General features: G+C 51.5%; 1 protein-coding gene across 2 annotated transcripts in view; it reads right to left on the bottom strand.

Annotated features, from left to right (window-relative positions):
- The window catches only part of KSR2 (kinase suppressor of ras 2), a 265,078-nt gene that overhangs the window by 89,868 nt on the left and 155,652 nt on the right, over nucleotides 1–19,558 (bottom strand). For both annotated transcript variants that reach the window (XM_039505836.1, XM_039505837.1), the window contains exons 8-11: nucleotides 17,942–18,009; nucleotides 17,670–17,768; nucleotides 15,104–15,222; nucleotides 7,222–7,390 (exon numbers count right to left, since the gene is read on the bottom strand). In XM_039505836.1, coding sequence (XP_039361770.1) covers nucleotides 7,222–7,390; nucleotides 15,104–15,222; nucleotides 17,670–17,768; nucleotides 17,942–18,009 — 455 coding nt within the window. The remainder of the gene's footprint in view (nucleotides 1–7,221; nucleotides 7,391–15,103; nucleotides 15,223–17,669; nucleotides 17,769–17,941; nucleotides 18,010–19,558) is intronic.

The raw sequence follows: 19,558 nt of genomic DNA, 5'->3' as shown, positions 1-19,558 counted from the left end.
GGCGTCACCCCTATTGTTCTTCAAGCTAGATCAAAGCCAGCCTGGGTACGTCTACACCTCTGACTGCAGTGTAGACATACCCTAGAGGCCTCTGTCTCTACCAGGACTGTGGGGGAGGTGAATTCTAGCCAAAGACTCTTCTCTGAAAATGACCTGCCCTCATCTCTTAAGTGCTTAGTCTCGGGACTGTTGTCAGCAGCCTCCCAGGTGGTCTCAGCTGTCCCAGTGGCAGACAGAGAAGGGGGCATCGCTCAGGTATCACGACTGCCTACGGCTTTCTAGATCAACAGGGAAGGAAGTGAGCTAGCCAGTCAGAGAGCTTCTAGGGGGACAGAGGTGAATTCAGTTCTAGGTCTTGCTGACAGCCTTCATAATCTAAATCTGAGACACTCAAGCACTCCCCCCCTCCCCCCGTCCCCTTTCATGCTGTCCCTACAGACGGGTGTGACGGGCACAGCTTTCCTTGCTCTCCAAGGCACCCGACTGGATCAGGTCTGTGAAGGACCTTCTCAGTTCTGGGTCACCTCTGACTGTAGAAGCCCCTCTGTGAGCAGACGGCTGCCTGCAGGACCCACTACCAGGCCTTTCTATGCAGGTTATTTCACCTCTGCATTTTTTTCTGTGCCAGCTCCTCCTTTCTGGGGTCTCTTTGCCCTCGCCCACTGTATTGGATTTGCCCAACGCGGCAGACTGCCCTGCCCACTTGGAGCTGTTTTGTTTAAATATAGCTCTTCAGTGTGCGTATGGTACAGCATCCCAGCAGCACATGATGGCCACTATATAACAGTATCTACACATGGAAACTTTGCACAGCAGCTCCAAGGCACACAAAATGCAGAGAAAAGCTAACAGTGAACACACAGGCAAAGACCAGGGGAGCCCTCTTTCCTCCAGCACAGAGGGGCACTTTGACGATCGGAAGGGAAGGCAGTTGGTTGGTGTTTTGTACGGTGAGAAAGGAAGCATTGGATACTTCACGATCTGAAGCCTTCTCCTCAGTTCTAGGCAAGAGCAGACAGGTGCAACTCCACGGGATTCCTACAGCCCATGGTGCACCTTCCCCCTCTCTCATCCAGGAGTAAGTGCCCTCAGCCAGCCGGCTCCACGAAAAACAGATAGCCACGGTCTGAATGGACGGCGAGTGCTTCTAGCCAAACCCAGGGCCTGATCCTACCCACAAAGTGCAGCTGGGACTGCTCCTCAAACTGCCTGTTCGAAGGTAGAGATGATCACACCTCATGTGACAATGCACCAAGGATGCAGAACAGAGGGCCCCTTTCCTGGTGATTTTGACATCTCAGGTAGATGTTTAAAGCCAGGAGGCTGGGGCCATGTGTTCTTAAACAGCTGGGAAATGCAATTCTGCTCTAGAAGTGCATTGTCTCTACACTACAAAGTTAGGCAGCTTACGTCGACCTAACTCGGTAAGTACCTATGCTAAAACGTAGCTCCCACCGAGGTAACTCGCCCACTCCACCGACGTAGCTCCACCCCCGCGAGAGGCGCAGCGCTGAGGTTGATGTAGTTGGGTCGGCGCAGTGTCAGTGCAGACACTGCATTGCTTACATTGACCATGGCTGCCTTTCAGAAGCCGTCCTACAATGCCCCACACTGACAGCGAAACTGGGGCAAGTGCTCTCAGCGAGGACACTCACTGCTGACACCAGGAGCGCAGTGTGGACGTGCAAAAGCACTGTAATTACTGCGGTGACTGTATGTCGATGTAACTTATGTCGACTTAAGTGTGTAGTATAGACTTGCCCTCGCTCACTGCACGTACATCAAAACACCACTCCAAGAGTAAGTTCCCTCCCACTCCACCCGCCCCCCAGGCCAGCTTTCCAGAAGCCAGCCAGGGCCATGAAAACCCAGGCTAGGGCGCAATACTGGATCAAGATGGTGCCAGTGGCTGACCCTGGACATGGATAAATGGAGGCTTTTCAAAGAGGCAGAACCCAAACTGAGGTCCCCGGGCAATGAAAATCTGACTGTGGCTGTGGGAATGGGACGGGTGTCACAGCAGCGCACACAACCACCCACTCTGGGCCCGAAGCCCCCGGGCACAGTTCAGACACTAAGCCGGAGCAGGGCACCTGGGAGCTGCACTGATGGGGCACATCGAGTCAGTCGTCAGCAAGGCTTCTTGGGAGCCTGGGCTGAAATGTAAAGCTGCTTCTGCATTGCAGAACTGCAGCAGAACCACCTGCCTTCTCCCTGGCACGAATCTCAGCCCCACATCAAGCTGTTCCCACAAGGTCTGTGGGGTGCAACACGGTTGAATCAAGTCCATATGGCATAAAAGTCACTTCTTCCACCACCCAAACGCAGTTACCTCTGGAATCGCTGATGCAGCAGCACTACACAGTAGCTACGGGTGGCAGTGAAGAACATTGGATTCAATTAAAGCAATGGGGGATACTCAGGGAACCCAAATATAATTATACAGAGGAATTTGGCCACGACATCAGAACGGACCCCTGGGTTACTGTGAAAAGCACCAAGGACTCTTTAAAGACCACAAGGGACAGCGACTTAAGCCACGGTGGAGCTGTGCCTAGCGCTACACTAAGAGCTGAATTTGACCCATGGCGCCAGATGCACAGCTGGTGTAAATCCGCAGCGTTCCACTGAAGCCAATATAGCTATGCTGATTTACACCAGCTAAGGATCTGGCTCAGCATCTCCTGATTAACTCCCGAGACCACAGTTTACAGTGTGATGGGAACTATTCTCCCCTGAGCTGAGATCAAAGTGGACGCCTCTTGGATTCCTGGGGAGAAGTCGCTGTATTTCAAACCTCCTAACCCTGTATAAAGCTTCTGAAGAAAGCTGAAATTCTTGAGACTAGCATCTTGACAGCAGTGGGACGTGCTGCCCGGGGGTAGCCCTAGCACAGAGATGAAAAAGCATCCCAAGCACTGCTCGGGGTCGATTCACTCAGAGCGAGGCTGCTAACGAAACACGTTAAGAAAGCGTCCCTCGCTCTGAGTTGCCATGCAGGTACCAGCTGTGGGAGCTTGAGCTTTCCTGACTCGGTCTCTCCACTCCTCGCAGGGGAAGTGAGGATGGACTGCCTTGGAGATTGGCAATCCAGAGTTTACTCCGTGTAAATGCCAATTTGTCTAATAACTCATTGGAATGAACTCGTATGATTCAGTGGCGATGACTCATGTTATGGGCATCTGTGCCACCACTGCAAGCTGGCAGCTCTAACAGCCATATGCCTCCAACAAGAAGCTGCTGCCACTGACTTTTTTTTTGTTGTTATTTCCACTTTAAACAAAATTAATCATCATTAAAACACATACAATTGAAAACACAGGTGTGGAAATCTCTCCCTCAGGCAGACAGGATGGAGGGGTGCTCACATCTCCTAGGAGCTGAGGGGACTACACCCGTGCAAAAGCATCCTGTCCCGCACTTGTCAGACAACAGGAAGAGCTTTGCCTCTATGATACTGCAGATCAAGGCTGCACTTGCAGAATCTGTTCTGGGCAGCCCTTTGAGGACCCCAGTCCCTCTGGTGGGGAGAAGGAGCTGTCAGTGGAGAAGAGGAGAAGCTAAAAATGGGATCGTTAATGAGAACTCAACCTCCCGTGCTCTTCTTGGACACTGGGTCTGTTTAGCCCGTCCCAATGGGAAGCCAGGTAGGGTGAGAAAGCTGACTCGGGAGGAAGGAGAGGAGACAATGAGCTGAGTGAGTGGGGTACCCAGGCCAATGGGGCTCCTTCATTAGCCGGAGTTGTATCGCTTTGGAATATCCTAGGCCCACTCCACAAAACCACTCCTGAGAACCAGGCACATCTGAGTTGGAGCACGGAGCATGTTGGTAAATTCCCTCCTAATTCCTGATTCCAACTACAACGCGTAGGTGCTTTTAAATCCTCTCATTCACTACAGTTGCTAGCAGTTACCTTTGAAATTAATTACTGGACGTAATAATACTAAATAGCATGCACCTGCGGCTTTGCATCCACAGACCTCAAAGTACTTCACAAAGGTGGGGTCAGGATCATTAGTCCTATGTTACAGATGGGGAAACTAAGGCACGGAAGCCCAGTGACTCACCCAAGGCTACACAGCAAGTCAGTGGCAGAGCTGGGATTAGAACCCTGCCCAACATCCTAGCCACTGTGCCACAGCAAATGCACCCCGGTGACTGAAACGGCAGTTCTGAACTGCAGGGAACCATTGGTCATTTCTTAGTGGCCAGCACTGAGCCAGGAGGGACATTTCAAAGCTTGCCCCTGCCTGCCTCCTCCCACGCACTAGGACTTGATTAAGGGCAGCGCAGGACTCGACGTGATCAAAGAGTCTGCGTTTATCCTACCCCCAAAGGAGCCCTTTGTCCAAAGCATAAAGCCACAGGCCAGGTCAGCGCAAACAGCTGCCTCTGCTCCTGGGAGGCCAAGGAATGGCCCAGCCAGGGCTGTTGCAAACCTGTCTCGTGATACATGGTGCCCCTGCATGACGAAACCTTGTACAGCCCCTGCCTGGTGCCTGATCCAACAGTGTGGAGTTAAGCCAGCAAGCAGAGTCTAGAGCCAGGACTCGTTGTGCGTGTTCTGCCTATTATCACGCAGCCACGACATGAACCAGAGCTTTTGGCTCCAGGGGAAGCAGCCCAGCCGGGGAGCCCGAATGGAAGCCTCAGCACTGCTCTGGGTTTCCTCCACCAGAAGTCGCTGTTTACGTGTCTTGTACCTGGCCTTGGGCAGTGCCTTTGGTTGGTTGCTTTCAGGAGGCCGTGCGGTCGGGATTGAGCTGGGGCTAGAGCGAAATCACAGCTCTGCCAGTGGTTTGTGATGTGACCCTACCTGGTTGCTCAGCATCCCTGCCTGAGTTTCCCCATTTGTGCAATAGAGATAGGTTGGACATACTGCCTCTATCACACGGGAGAGTTAGGAGACTTCGTTCACTTACTCGTTAAACGTCCCATACGTGCATTTTTTTTAAAATGTTGAACAAACATCCCAACGACCTGTGGTGAAAGAGGAGCCGCTAATGGGCCTGTGTGTAGGTCAGAAGCGTTGACTTACCGGTTTTAGATCAGGGAAATATCTTACAGAGAGTGCCCTGTGCAGTTACTAGATAAAAAACCAAACGCCACCCAATACCGCACATTGTCCTAAGCACTCGCTGTTCCTTCCCAAGCAACTCTCAACAAGGCCATCAGTGCTTCAAGTGCTTCCTTGCAGCACTTCCCATGGCTTCATTGCTTCCCTCAATTGTCCAGTCTGACTTTCTAATGAACACCAATTTCATGTGAATTTCTGGAAAGGCTACAGACGGTCTGCAAAGGAGGCAGCTTAGGGACGGGAGACCCTGGCTGCTGCTGGCGAGCTGCTCTCCCCACTCCCCCATTTGGCAAAGTCTGGTACCTCTCTGGTGACCGTTACTTATTCCCAGCTCAATCCCCCTCACCCCATCTCTCAGCCTTTCCAGGCAATTCAAGGAGATGAGGGGCAGGATGAAACGTAGCCAAGCAGAAAGGTGTAAGATCTGGTTTCTTTAGGACCCAATTGTTTCCCTCCTGGGACCCCATGTTACCTTGCTCCCCTAAAGGTAATGAGGGCGGGTATGACCCCAGGCTGAGAACACATGCCACAAAGTAAACTCACCAGTGCGGCTCAGAAGCCACTGGCCATGCTGCCGGGCCACTGGTCTGATTCCAGCCCTGGCTGACAGAAGGGGAAGTGGTGACCAGTGGGTGGCTGTTTAGAGGTCTTCAACAAGAAAACGGGTGTTGATCCTGGGTCATGAGTTTCTATGACACAGCAACTACCAAGAACAAACGGGCACTATTTGGCAGCATCACCAGAATGGGCGAGTATTGCCTGGGCCATGAAGAGTGGCCTGCCTGCCTAGAGAATGAATGGGCTGGGAGTGAATTCCTGCTCCTAGAGAGGGTGCTTCCCTCTAGGGTTGAAATGGGCCAGTCCGTGGGGATTCAGTGACTGTTCTTTTCAGGAGGCAGCCAGCTTGTGCACCGGAACCCAGGCTTTCATTTAGGACATACCTCACCCTTCTGGCTGTAAAGTCGAGCTTCAGAACATGAATGGAATGGAACCCATACAGCTGAAAGCAATAGCTCAGAAAGGGGGAACTGCCCCTGTCCATTTTAATGTGCCACTAGCTCTGGAGTCTAATGATGGCAACGGACACGTCAACACTGCTCACTGTTTCACTGCCAAAAGCATGCAAAAGGAAGGGAAGGAGCCATCGTGTTATGAAAGATCAACCATGTTGTCACATTGGCATCTCAAGTGGGGGAAGCTGGTTTGGGGAGGATACCGCTAATCCCCACCCCCATTCAACCCCCAGTCCTTCTATGGGGCAGAGGAGGGGCTGGTTGAGAAAGCCAGTATTCCCTCTGACCACACTCTGCAAATCATGGAGTTCAGCTGGGGGTGTCACCCTCCACTCGGGAGCCGTTCACCAGAGCTGAGTGCACACTAAGCCTCCCACTGGACTGCAGGGCTGGTGAATTTTAAAGAAACTCAGGAGGGAGCACTGCACTTGGACAAGATGAGTCAGATCTTAAGGCCAGAAAGGACCACTGAGATTATCCGGTCTGACCTCCTACGTCACGCAGGCCAGAGGACCTCCCCCCGTCACTCCTGCCTCAAAGCCCATGACTTCTGGCTGAGCTAGAGCAGACTGGATTTAAAAGCTGGAAGCAATGGAGAAGCCCTCATGTCCCTGGGTCGGTTGTTCCAGTGGTATATTACTCTCACTTCAAATTCCCTCCCCACCCCATTTCTAGCCTGGATCGATCTGGCTTCCGCTTCCAGCCATTGGATCTAGTTATGATTGTTGCTAGTTTACAGAGCCCTCTGCTCCCGAACATCTCTTCCCCTTGTAGATTAAGATCAAGTCACCTCTTTAACCTTCTCTTGGACAAACAGATGGAGCTTTGTCAATCGCTCCCTCTCAGACCCTGAATCAGTCCTGTCGCTCTTTTCTGAACCCTGCACAAGGTTTTCCACACCCTGTTTGGATCCCAGCATTCCATAACGGTAACGGGGGAGAAGCTTGGCTCCCTGCCCTGAGGACGTATTCAGGCGAGATCCCTGCCAAGCCCTGGGAATGGACTCCCCCATGGATGGGGGACGCAGCAAGTTCCATGCGACTGACTGATAACTGCCTTTGTTACAGAGCGATTTATTCAAAGCCCCTCGTGGCGCCTCCTGTGGGGGCAGCCTGCCCGCAGCAAGGTACCTGGCAAGTTGAACTGCTTCTGCTGCCGCGTGCACTGCGGGGAGGGGTGGAGGGGAGATGGCGGAGTCGCGCTGGGCGGTAACGGCGGGGCCGGCGAGGAGGGGGTGGAGGATGTCGTTGAGGAGGGGTTGCTGCTGGAATCTGGCTGGTAGGGCACCGGAATATGGTCCTGCAGGAACAAGGAGGGCAGGGGGAGAGGAGGAAGGAAAAAACAACACGAGCCTATGAGAGCAGTGCAGCTTTCCAAGGCACCAGCGCAGCTTTCCAAGGCCCGGTGTGGTTGGGGCTTTCAGAGCAGGAGGAGCATGCGGCAGCAGCAAACACTGCCACCCAGTCTGTCCTGTACAGGCTCTGCCAATTCATCCGGCCCCAAGTCCCAGCGGACGTTCTGCTTTATAGAGTGAGGTACGAGCGCTCTGCTCACCCCAGCAGCTGGGAGCCCCGGACAAGGTAAACCGGGGCCTGTTTCACCACTTTTCTCACTCTGTCCAGGCCAACGTTTCAGATGGAGGGGCCTGATTCTCAGAGGTGCTGAGCACCGGCAGCTTCCAGTGGCTTCAGACGCAGCCGTAGCTAAAGAATGAGGCCCCGGAGATCACCGTTTCCCAAAATGGCTAGTGATGTTGCTGAGGCATCACCCTCTGGGAATCAGGGCCGTGGTAAAGCTGGGCACCCAAAGAGGAACTAGTCACATGGGAAGGCCAGGGTGGGAAGTCGGACACTGACATACTTGGCTGGATGTTCAGGGCCCCTGGCAGCATCTACTGACGTCAACAGCCATTATGGACACTCGGCATGCCTGGAAATGAAATGCTTGGCTAGGCGATGTACGTGCCTAACTTCACGCACCTACGTTTGCAAGCATTGGTCAGTGTTCTCAATACAAAACACCGTCCCGTTCTCCTCACTGCCTGTTAATCTCTCTCGACTGATCCTGCCTCGCGGGCCATTTAACTGAGGCAAGAGACACAACTTCCGGGTGAGCCAAGCGAAGGTGTTTGTTCTTAACTTGGCTCCCCAGGAGAGAGTGCGCCTCAGCCAGCCAGTCTCCCTGTCTCAGCACAGTCAGTGCCCTCTAGAGAACACTGCTGATCACCCTCTCTCTGAACATCGGTCCCCGCTAAGCTGTCTCAAGCTGAACCCAAAATCTTTGGTCACTATGAAAATCTTGGCCAGAGTCACAAGCAGGTCCCCAAGAGGGGCTCAAACAAGCCTAAACGGAGGTGACATTTCAGGGAACACGGTGCTTTACTTTATTTACAGCACCTCATCCTGAGGGTTTTTCCAAGTCAGCTCTGGGAGCAAGTAGAACTGAAGATTTGTGCTCTTATTTACATAGCACCATTGGTGCTAAGGAGCTTTAGAGATATGAAAGAGGAGATCCCTGCCCCATGGAGCTTACAGTCACATTCATACAGAAAACAAGCATCACCACCATTAACTGGGGCAGGAGGCTGGGCTGAAGTGGGGTGGTAAGATAATAGGAGATTGGGGGGGCTATTTTTTAAATAGAAGTAGGTGTCAAAATAGAAGCTATTACTTGGCCTAATGGGAAATATTCTATTTAATTTTACAAGCTGGCTATGGCTGATGCGATTTTATGAGTGGCAGAGGCAAAGTAAAATACATATATAACGATTCATCCATAGCGCTGAAAGGGCTTTACATGATAGGCATCATTATACCCATTTTATAGATAGGGAAACTGAGGCATAAAAGAGGTGAAGTAGTTTGCACCACATCACCTAGCAGGCTAGTAGCAGAGCCAGGAAGAAAACACTGGTCACCTGAGTCCCAGTTCAGTGCCCTACCCGCTGCCCAGCCTGCTTCCCATGATGACCTCTGTTAAGATAAAGTATGATGGGCCCAAAATGACACAATTCACTGAAAGGACGCTGTAGCTTTTTTTGCTTGTGAACTCCCATATGGGTTTGCTGTTGCTTGGGGACCCACAGAAATAATTTGCACCCTAAAAAAATCAGGTAATTTTACCATTTGGAATTTTCCAAGAGCCGCAGGTTTAGAGGTTGCATCCCACAGAGAATCATCCAGTATCCAACAGCCCCTGGAACAGCAGAGTCGCAGAGGAAAGGTGTGCCGAAGACCCCTTATTGCCTGATTTGCAAAGCTCAGCATCTCTGAAAATCAGACCTTTAAACTTCTAGGTATAGGCACAGCCAGCCAGCAAGACTTTGAAATTTGCCGTTCAGAATGAATGAAAAGCCATATGCTGCCTGACCCATCACTTGTTGGGGCTTCTAAGTTCTCTATTAGACAGAGCTGGACTCAACAGGCTCTGTCAAATTTAATCCAGAATAAATCTGAGCACCATTACCATTACTATCACAGAGCAGGAGAAAGAACCAGCCAGGTGCGTGGTTAGGTCTGAGCTTATCAGCGTCCATGGACCCTACAGGAACATGATCAGGTTGCTGTGCTTCTGTAGGTTTTATTTTTTACTATCTTTTACTAACGTTTTAGACTGCCTGGAGAGCGCAGACGTTCAGGTTAGATTTGTTGCCTCTGGAGAGTTGCACGCAGAACTGGTGGGACACAAGCCATTTCGAAGGCACTGATTCCATTTTATTTTTAAGCTGTTAAAGCAAATAACATTGACAAACACTGCCTTTCCCCTGATGGCAAACACACTGAAAACCCGCCAGGTGCAGTGTTAGATACTCTATGTCCCAGCTAATCTCAGCCCCAGCTTACTGGCGTTCATATACAGCAGCTCTGACAGCGAGGGTGGGAAGGGGGTGAGCCAAGTGCTGCTTTCCGTTACACCGGTGCAAATCTGGAGTAACGCTTGAGGCCAATGAAACTACTCCGGATTTACACCAGGGGAACAGAGCAAAATTTGGAGCAGAGACTCTAAAAAAGTCTGTATCTCTCCTAAGAAATAAAGAAGACCTAGAACAACAGTAGGGGGAAGCGTTTAAAAGAAAGAGCCCAATACATGTTGTGTTTGCAGTGTCTGCTCTGCAGCAGAACTACTGCCCTCGTTAGAGAAGCGGTCTGAGCATCTCCGCTTATTGTATAGGGCCCGGGCCTGCTTCTTCAATTAGCGCAGCTCTTTATGATTCATTGGTTTACAACCCCCTAAACAGGTTTCTATTCAGTTTCTACCAGATTTGTTGAAATATAGATCAGTCCCTTGGTGTTTTGGAGAAGCAGACGTGCCTGGAAACCCAACGAGCCATCTGCGAAGTTTTGCCCCAGCAGATGGCTGAACAGACCATTGAGCAAACTGGAAGGTGCTGTTGCAAAGAGGAAAGTCTGCCAGACCGGCCCCTCCTCCCCCCGCCACACACACACTCCAAAGTAACCGTGTTTCCATGGCAGACAGGGGAATGATCCTCGTCGGCATCCGCAGGCAATGCCACCAAGCAGCCCGAACAGGAAGGTGCAGAGCCCCTAAGAAACCAGCCGGGAGAGTTTCAGAATGTGAGGACTACTCGTGGCAGTTTTGCTGCTGACTTAGAGCGGCGCAGGATCTGGCCCTGACCTCAAAAAGTTTATTCTTCAGATCAAAGAGGCAGGATTTGGAGCCTCTCCTTTAAAGTCGCATAAGATAGTCATGAATAATCAGATTATACAGCCAGAGAGGCAGTGCCGCCTACTAGTTACTGCAGCGCAACGGAGTCAGGCAATCTGGGCTGCAGGCCGAACTCTGACTCATTCCATGGTCTTGGGCAAGTCGCTGATCTCCGGGCCCTATTTTCCTAGAGGCTAATGGCAGTTCAAACACTTGTTGGGAAGCTCAATTACTGACTGAGACCCTCAGATGGAAGACACTTCACCAAAGCTCAACTCCCAGCTGAACAGCCCAGAGAGAGCTCACTTTCCTCTCTTCCCTTTCATGGGGAAGTGACATCCATAGCAGCAAATGCAGGGTAGCAAGGAGGGAACTATAGTAAAGGTAAGACATCCATGGTCAGCACTGGCTCATCCTTTCCCAATGCTTTGTGCATTTCATGTTCTAGGGGAGAAAGGTCTCAGGGATTCAGGACTCCTGGGCTCCTCCCCTGGCGATGCCACTCACTCCTCTTGGGCAAGTCGCTTAGCCTTAAAGCGTTCCCGATTTTCACATGTGCAGCGTCAGATTCCTGGAGCCTGTTTTGCAAAAGTGCTGCACGTCCCAAGCTCTAGCTGAAGTCGCTGGGAGCTGCAGGTGCCCAGCTCTTCTGAAAGCGAGACCCACAGTGTCTCGTGTTAGGCACCCCAGAACCAAGGCACCGCAAGTGAACCAGCATTTGTAAACGTAACCCGTGTGCCCCAACATCAGTTTTGCTCTGAAAAATGGAGGAGGTGATACCTACATACCACCTGGGAGTGTTGTAGGATTTAACTCACTCGTGTCTGGGTGATCTGTAAGTACACATGAAGTGTGGTAGTCAGCCTTGTTGCCCTACAGAGATCTTTGCAGGCTGTGATCAGCTGTACTCAACAGGCAGCTCACCGGTGCTTCTTTCACACTATGTTCCCAAGGACTCACTGTGTTCCAGCAGGCCTGTCATAAGGTAACATTTGCTTCTGAACTGAAGGAGGCATAAGCAGCAGCTCCTCACCTTCACGCAGCTCAGCCTCATGCTGTGCAGCCAGCACAGGTTGTGGCACTCACAGCACAACCTACAAGAGCTCGTCCTTAAGAGTTCTTAACGCTACAGAGGAGAGGCCAGAAGATGAAGGAATCCAATGGGGCAGAGGAGAGGAGTGGGAGCACTGACAGGAGAGAGGAAGATGTAGCAGCGAGTGCATATGACATATTCTTTGGTAGGTAAGTGCAGCCCATCGGGGCTGAAGTAGGCAGATTTATGACTGTGGCTTCGTGCCTGGCTGGAGTTCTCACACTCACCAGGTCACTGCTTCTTTGGTCTTTTCTCTGCTAGGAGAAAAAAGTGTGTTCTTATCATGGGTTGGCTAATGCCAGGTAAAATCCTAGGGAAGACAAAGGAGTCTGCAGTTTTCACCTGAGTTACCAGGCTGAGTTAACAAAAAGAAAACTGGACCTAAAGTGTTAGCTTAGCTAACTCCAGTTAAGAACAGTTTTTTCCCCCCTAATGAAGACACAGACTTCCTGGCATTTGCCTTCAATTTTAACTAAAGTACCGGAGCCCTAAAGCAGGGCTGCTCTTGCAAACTTAAGAGTTTATAAAAGCCAGATATCCTGTCCCTCCCTCTGGCTCTCTAGTCTTGTGGAGATGTTCAGTCCTTTATACCCCTGATGTGGAGCTGCGGAGACTCATCTGGTCTAACTGCCCAGGTGAATCAGCAGAATAGCTCTGCACCTACCCACTGGGTCCTAAAACTAGTCACATGCCCTTGCCCTTCCAAACACTCTCCTGGTGCTGGAGCAGTCATGCATGCATTCCTTCCAGAGAGAATCACACCTGGGAATTGGTGCTATTGGGTGCTCTGTAATAGTCAGGGCTTTTCCTGGATATTTCTGATGGTGAGGAGAAATCTCAGGCTTGGCTGTTCCAAAGGTTTTTCTATGAGGACTGCCCAGTCCGTACCCTACGTCCTTCATTTCTCTAGACATCTCCTCGCACCTCCCTTATACCCAGGTAAGGCAATGCACCATTTGCCTCTGAGTTCCTGCTGTCCCAGAACAACTTATTCCAGAAGAAGGGTGTTCAGCTATGGAGTTATTCCGGAACAGCTCCTCCTCAATAGCTCCACATGTAAACAGGCCCTCCCTCAGCAAAGCACACAAACATTTCCCAACAGATTAACAACTACTAACTTCTGAGGCTTCCAGGCAGACAATGGCCACCTGCAACACTCCCATGGACTTTGATGGAAGGAGGACTGAGCCATACACCCTAAGGGTGAAGTACAGAGGGAGTCACTGCTTTTCCTGTGGAAAATAGATCAAGAAATTCTTGCCCCTGAACTAAAAAGAAGCCAAACAGTAACAGCATGTTGAATTTTATGCAGCTTTCTATCCAAATGGATTAAGTTTCATAACCTTCCTGGGAGGTAGGAAATCAGTAGCATTCCTATGTTATGGATGGGGAAACCAAGGCAGAGAGAGGTTAAGTGACTTCCCCAAGGTCACACCGCGAGTTAGTGATAGAATAAAGAATAGAAACACAGGTCACATGACTCCCAGAGTCCTGGGCTTGCACCACAAGACCAGTTTTCCTTCCCAAAAGGGCCCAGCACATGACAGTTGGGTCCAGTCAAGAGAGTGGCTGGTTAAGTAACAGGAATCAGGAGTGAGATTCCACAGATTTGGGGTCAAATTTTGCTCTCACTTTCACCCCTGGCATCCACTTAAATTCAAGGCAGGGGCTTGCTTGGATGCACTTTGGAGTGAATTGCATGGGCCAAATTCTGCTCAGTCTAAGGCGTACTGACCTACTGCGAAGAGCTGAACAGTTCTTGTGTAACTTCACACGCTCCGACCCACTAGGACTGCACACTGGGCACCTTTTAATGCCCAGTTTCTGACTACACTTAAACAGCTGCCCATGCCTCTTGGAAAACTCTGACAAGCAGTTTGCTTAGGGGCAGTATGTCTTAGCCACCATTCAGCATTTCTCATCCCTGATGCTTTCGAGTTAAGGTCACCGGCACAGAAGCAGGATTATGGTCTCTCAACAGCTTGTCTGTGCCTGCTTCATACTTCCCCAGCTGCAGTATCCCAACAGACTACGGGAACCTTGCCTGGGGTGAAAGTAACCTAAAGGACGTATCGGTATGCAGGGCAGCCGGGCTCCTGGGCAAGGTGTGGCGGGCGGCTCTGGGCCCCCAGAAGGGGCGGGCCTCAGGCGGGAGCAGAGGTGAAAGTAAGCCAGTATGCCAGCTTTAAAGCTCCGCCGGAGGCTGGGGCCCTGGAGTAGCAAAGGCAGCTGGGAGCCCCCTCTGATGGTGATTTAAAGTCCCTGGGGATTTAAAGGCCCCGCCTCTTCCAGTAGAGGCCCCGCCTCTTCCGGTTGAGGCCACGCCCCCTCCTAACCCCAGGGCTCCGATGGCGATTTAAAGGGCTCGGGGCTCCGGCCACTGCCCTTTTCAATCACCGGGCCCCGGGACAGCTTCCCCTTTTGCCTCCACCCCGCCACCAGCGGCCCTGCTAGTATGGCACTTAAAGCACTGCCGTGACAGCACTTTAACGTTGTCTGTGTACCGGCCCGAGCCGGCAGCTACCTTCTTACCGGTACGCCGTTCCGGCCCGAGCCGGCAGCCACCTTCTTACCGGTACGCCGTTCCGGCCCGAGCCGGCAGCCACCTTCTTACCGGTACGCCGTTCCGGCCCGAGCCGGCAGCCACCTTCTTACCGGTACGCCGTTCCGGCCCGAGCCGGCAGCCACTTTCTTACCGGTACGCCGTTCCGGCCCGAGCCGGCAGCCACTTTCTTACCGGTACGCCGTTCCGGCCCGAGCCGGCAGCCACTTTCTTACCGGTACGCCGTTCCGGCCCGAGCCGGCAGTCACTTTCTTACCGGTACGCCGTTCCGGCCCAAACCGGCTGAGTTTCACCTCTGACCATGACTCTGATACCATAACCAGATGGTCACACCAGCCACCACGACTACTTCCTGGTCCTTTTGGAGAGGGTAGGCAGAGGGTAAGTAGGGTGACCAGATGTCCAGATTTTAAAGGGACAGTCCCAATTTTGGGGTCTTTTTCTTATATAGGCTCCTATTGCCCCCAACTTCCTGTCCCGATTTTTCATACTTGCTGTCTGGTCACCCTAGGGGTAAGGAACCCCACCCATGTCCCCACGTGTCTTGAAGCCATTGACATCTCGCTCATTACCTGGGATTCTCATTTGCATTTGTTCCTGTGCATAAGTCACAATATGTGCATAAGTACCAACATGGAGAAGGGCTCTGAGGGACTGCACAGCCCACTGTTAGGAGGAGGGTATGCCTCACCTTGCTGATTTTGTTGGTCTTGGGAAGGGTCTGGCTGACGTGCAGGTCGGAATACCTGGGGGGCTTTCGTAAAGGATTGTTGATGTCACACGGCACAGATTCTGTCCGGACTAATCTTGCTGGATCAAGAAGGGAGATGGGGGAAGGAATTGCGGAAAAAAAAAAAAAAAGAAAGAGAGAGAGAGAGACACACACATCAAAGCTTCAAAACAAAACTCCATGCCTGAGTGCAGGTCACTCTCCATAGGAGCCCTGCACGTGGAAGACAATCCAAGTCTGCTTCTTGAATTTCTAAAAATACCTAAGCTAAACCCCAAAGTAACCTCTTCACTATACAGCTTAACCTTCCTCCTGAAACTGTCAATTTCCCCACCATGGGACCATAATGACCTGCGACATTTGGAACACAATGCGCCAGCTGAAGCCAGATTGTATCTACACTCCTCCCCACCCCCACCACAATTAGAACCTTCCTCAGCCATTCAGAACACACTGAGGATCCAATCGGACTCGATGCCGAAGGGCTCAAGTGGCACTTAAGTAGAGCCCAGGGGTGAATTTCATCCTGCAAGGCGGCGGCTCCCAGCTCAAGGAGGAACAAGTTGGTTTCTTTTGATCACATGGCTAATGTCATCAGTGCAGAAGGTGGTTTATGTGAACCATCTCCTGACCCAGAGAGGAGCCAATATTTGTGAACAAGACACGCTACTGGCTATTCTGCACCATGATGACTAGACCCTCTTTCCCATCTGTGGTGTGATTCTCTGCGTTACGTCAGCTTTCCACTCATTTCAGTCGAATGCCTCCTGATCTGTAGCAGTGAGGCAACGGGGCCTTGTTGCTATGTGTAGCGGGGAAGGAGGAGTTAAGCTCAAGCTCTGCTCATCCTCCCATGGGCTTGCGGCCCTGCCTGGGAAGGCCACACCCCACCCCACCCTCCACCCCCAGGTCAGGGGCAGTTTAAGTGTTTATTCTCTGACTGCTAAACTCTTTTGCTCTCCTGCTGTGAGCACCAGCCCTTGTGGATTGCGGAATCACTCCACCCTCTCCCATTGCTCCACTAGCACATACCCAGGGGTGGCCAAGGCAGACAGATGGCATAGAGGCCTCGAATAAAGCCAGAGCCTATCTTGAGCTTCATCCCGATGCAAACTTCTGCCCCTGCCACCACTCATGCTTCCGGGATCCCATCCCCATGTCTTAGCCAAGCAGGCAACTGGGCCCTTGCTCCAATGAGCCCTAGCGTGGGGACCCCTTTTCGCCAATCTTACCCAACGCCTGCATGCTTTCCTCCTTGCTCCTCCCCAACCTGTTTTTGCTATGGCCCCCATAGCCTCCATGTTTAGAAGCTTCTCCGCTTTCCCACAGGGAGCAGGACAGCCCTTCCCTACTTCCACTCGACTCTTAGGTGTAGTTTTCCCCAGGGTGGATTTTATGACGAATTATTGAGCAGCCACCCAGAGCTCTTCTGCCGGGAAGAGCTCCTCACATCTGCTATGATGCTACTACTCCATGGCCCCCTGGGTCTAATATCTCCCAGGACAGTGCTCGACAGTGATTCTGGAGTTCTCATGCCTGCAGCCCAGATGAGCACAGTCACCTGCTTTTCCCTGCTCTCTGTTACTGCCAACAGCTCACGGGGACAGAGGAATCAACAAGGACATAACCTGCCGAAAAGTTGGCATGAGAAACGGTGGGCAAAGCCAGCAACTGGAAGGGCAGCTAAGTTAACCAAGAAGCCCCGAGGCAGGGCGAGTAATCATCAGCCCCGTCCAAGACTGCTTGCTCCAGGCCGGGACTTTGGGAGATGCTAGGCAGCATTGGCCATTAGTCAGTCTGGGAGCTAGAGAGAACCACAGGGTCTGTTTGAGTCAAACAGCCACAGTACAGAACTATCCTTTTAATATTCACTGCAATGGAGTCTTGTCTCTTCCCTACCACTGGGGGTGCTACAGGGAACCCACATGTGAAAAGAAGTGAACCACCTCTGAATTAGATGATGCCCCATTCTGAATTTTAGATTCCAGAGCTCAGCTGGCCTCGTTAGGTGCAAAAAGTAACTTATTTTTTAAAAAAATAGCAAAAAGGGTTATTCTCAATGACTATGTTTTTAATAATCAGTTGGTATTTAACATATTCTAACGGCCTTATTAGAGCTAAAATTATATGCATATTTTGGAATCTTAATTTCAATTTATTTTAATTTAAATTAATTCCCCCTAGGTAATCTCAAACCACCCCCACCCCCTTTTGCCCTGGGAACACGTAGCCAGAATTTGAATGAAAAGAAAAAACTCTTCCTGGTGCAAAGCCTCCCTTCTGGACTTGTAAATGTGCCCCATTCCTTTTCATATTTATGAACTGTGCTCCTGGAGCAGAGGAAAGCAGACAATTTCAATAGCACAATTAGCATCTGAATGTGCCACTGCCTGACATTAACGCTGCTGTTTCATGTCGTGAAATGAGACCCGCATGCATCAACAGAGCCATCGCAGAGCTAGGCTCCCAAACTTCCACCCAGGCCAGCTTTCAACGTTAGCAAAAGGCTCAAACCTGTTGCACTTACCCCGCGTTGTGGGGAATCTGAAAAGAAAAGGTGGCAGGGGGAGGGTGGGTGGAAGTGGTTTGGAATGCAAATCTGCCTCGCATCGGACAGCTCGTCTCCCTATAAGCGGAAAAGACGGTCGGTAACATTTTCAAAAGGGCCTATGTGAGGTAGAAGCCTAAGTCCCACTGGCTGTCAATGGGGATTCAGGCTCCTAAGTCACTTAGGTGCTTTTGAAAATTTTTGCCTGGCAAAAACATCAAGGAAGCCAAAGCTAGTAAAGGGGTTCTTACCTCCTCGGTGGATGATCAGTATGTGACAGGGCGGGGCCTCTTTGGTGCATTTGTTGTGGCACTTTAGCCTAAGAGAAGAAGCAATAAAAACAAATGTGAAGGCGGATCCATCACAGTCCCTGGATGGAGGTCAGGAGGGACTGTCACACACGGACCAGCTGAGAACAAGGGAACCTTAACGCAGAAAGAAATGATTTTTGCAGACGGGATGGTGGTGACTTGAGCTAACTTCCAGGTCGCTTTTGTTTCGTGCAGCGTTGTGTGCTCAACGGTGTGGGGAAGCACCAGGGCTTGGCGGCATCCTGCTGGCTCCACCAGATCCCGCACCTGTCACTTCAAAAGATGCACCCCCTTCAGCACCTTTCATCCAAAGATCGGGCTAGAGTCACTGTACTAGTAGGTCCAGTGGTGGAACTGGGGCTGCAGGTCCCAGATGGCAGAAAGGGTCTCCAGAAGGTAGCGGGGATGGGAGATACATCTCCCGGAAACAAGAGGGCACTGGCTGGGATGAGAGGAGACGGGGCACCTAGGAGATGCACTGGTTTAGCAAATCTCAGAATCCACCTGCTCCTATGGGACCATGGCCAGAGTTGGAGCCACTCCCACCCCAGAAGAGCCGTCAGGAGAGGACGCCTGCAGCATAGCCACTGCTTGCTGTTGGGAGTCAATACTCCCCCACCCAACCCACGCAGGAGATGAAAAAACACATCAGTCCCATGCAGGTGAATCATGCCTATGGGGGGGGGGGGGGTGGGGTGACAGTTCTGACGATCAGAACATCCTGGAGGAAAGAACAGAAAAGAAGAAAGCAGATAGCCACGCCACGCGGCAATGAGATGATTTTGATGATGATTTTGCCACAGTTGTGCAATGCAGAGCCAAGAGAAGAAGAGGAGAGTTTCACAGGGCCCAAGCAACTGGATTGTGATGACCCACCAGACATATCAGACATAAGGTATTGTTGTCCCCCCTCCCAACCAACTTGGGGTGGAGGAGCCGAAAAATGAGCGAACTGCCAAACACATTCTTTAAGCTATCCCCAAACACGGTCTCCAAAGCCAGCTCCCCGGCTAGGGGTCCGTGAGCTCTGGGACGCTTCCATTCTCCCCTCTACAGCGACCCCCTGTAATGTGGTAGGTTAAACGTGCTGCTGCTCACCCTCCCAGCTCCCCTTCATTAGTAACAGACCCCAGCGCCCAGACATACATTTGGCTCGGACCATCCCCCTTGAACTGTCAAGTGACTCCTTTGGAGGAGGAGGAGGGAGCTTCTAAAGGCACCTGACTACCCAAGTTATCATGGGGGACACCTTTAGCTGGTTAAAGGAACCAGGGAATTTAGGCTGGAGGAATGTAACTCAGTTAGGGTTGCCTCCCTGCTTTGGAAAAGTTCCATGGACTCTAGGCCATAAATGGTTAACGCCTTGATTTACTTCTCACCCAAAATGGTGATCCCTCCCAATGCTGCTCTGTCCTAGTGCCATGCTGGGGGATTGCTTCATTTCCAGCTCACTGTAGCAGTGATACCTAGCCAGTCACCCACAGAATTTCCTCCACCATCTGGACTTTTTTCACCATGGGCTTTCCCAAGAACGTCTCTGGCCCAAGCCAGCTTGCG

Source organism: Mauremys reevesii, linkage group 18 (genome assembly GCF_016161935.1).
Source record: "Mauremys reevesii isolate NIE-2019 linkage group 18, ASM1616193v1, whole genome shotgun sequence".
In the NCBI taxonomy this organism is placed as follows: Eukaryota; Metazoa; Chordata; order Testudines; family Geoemydidae; genus Mauremys; species Mauremys reevesii.
Note: the sequence above shows the minus strand (reverse complement) of the source record. Positions and strands in the feature narration are given on the sequence as shown.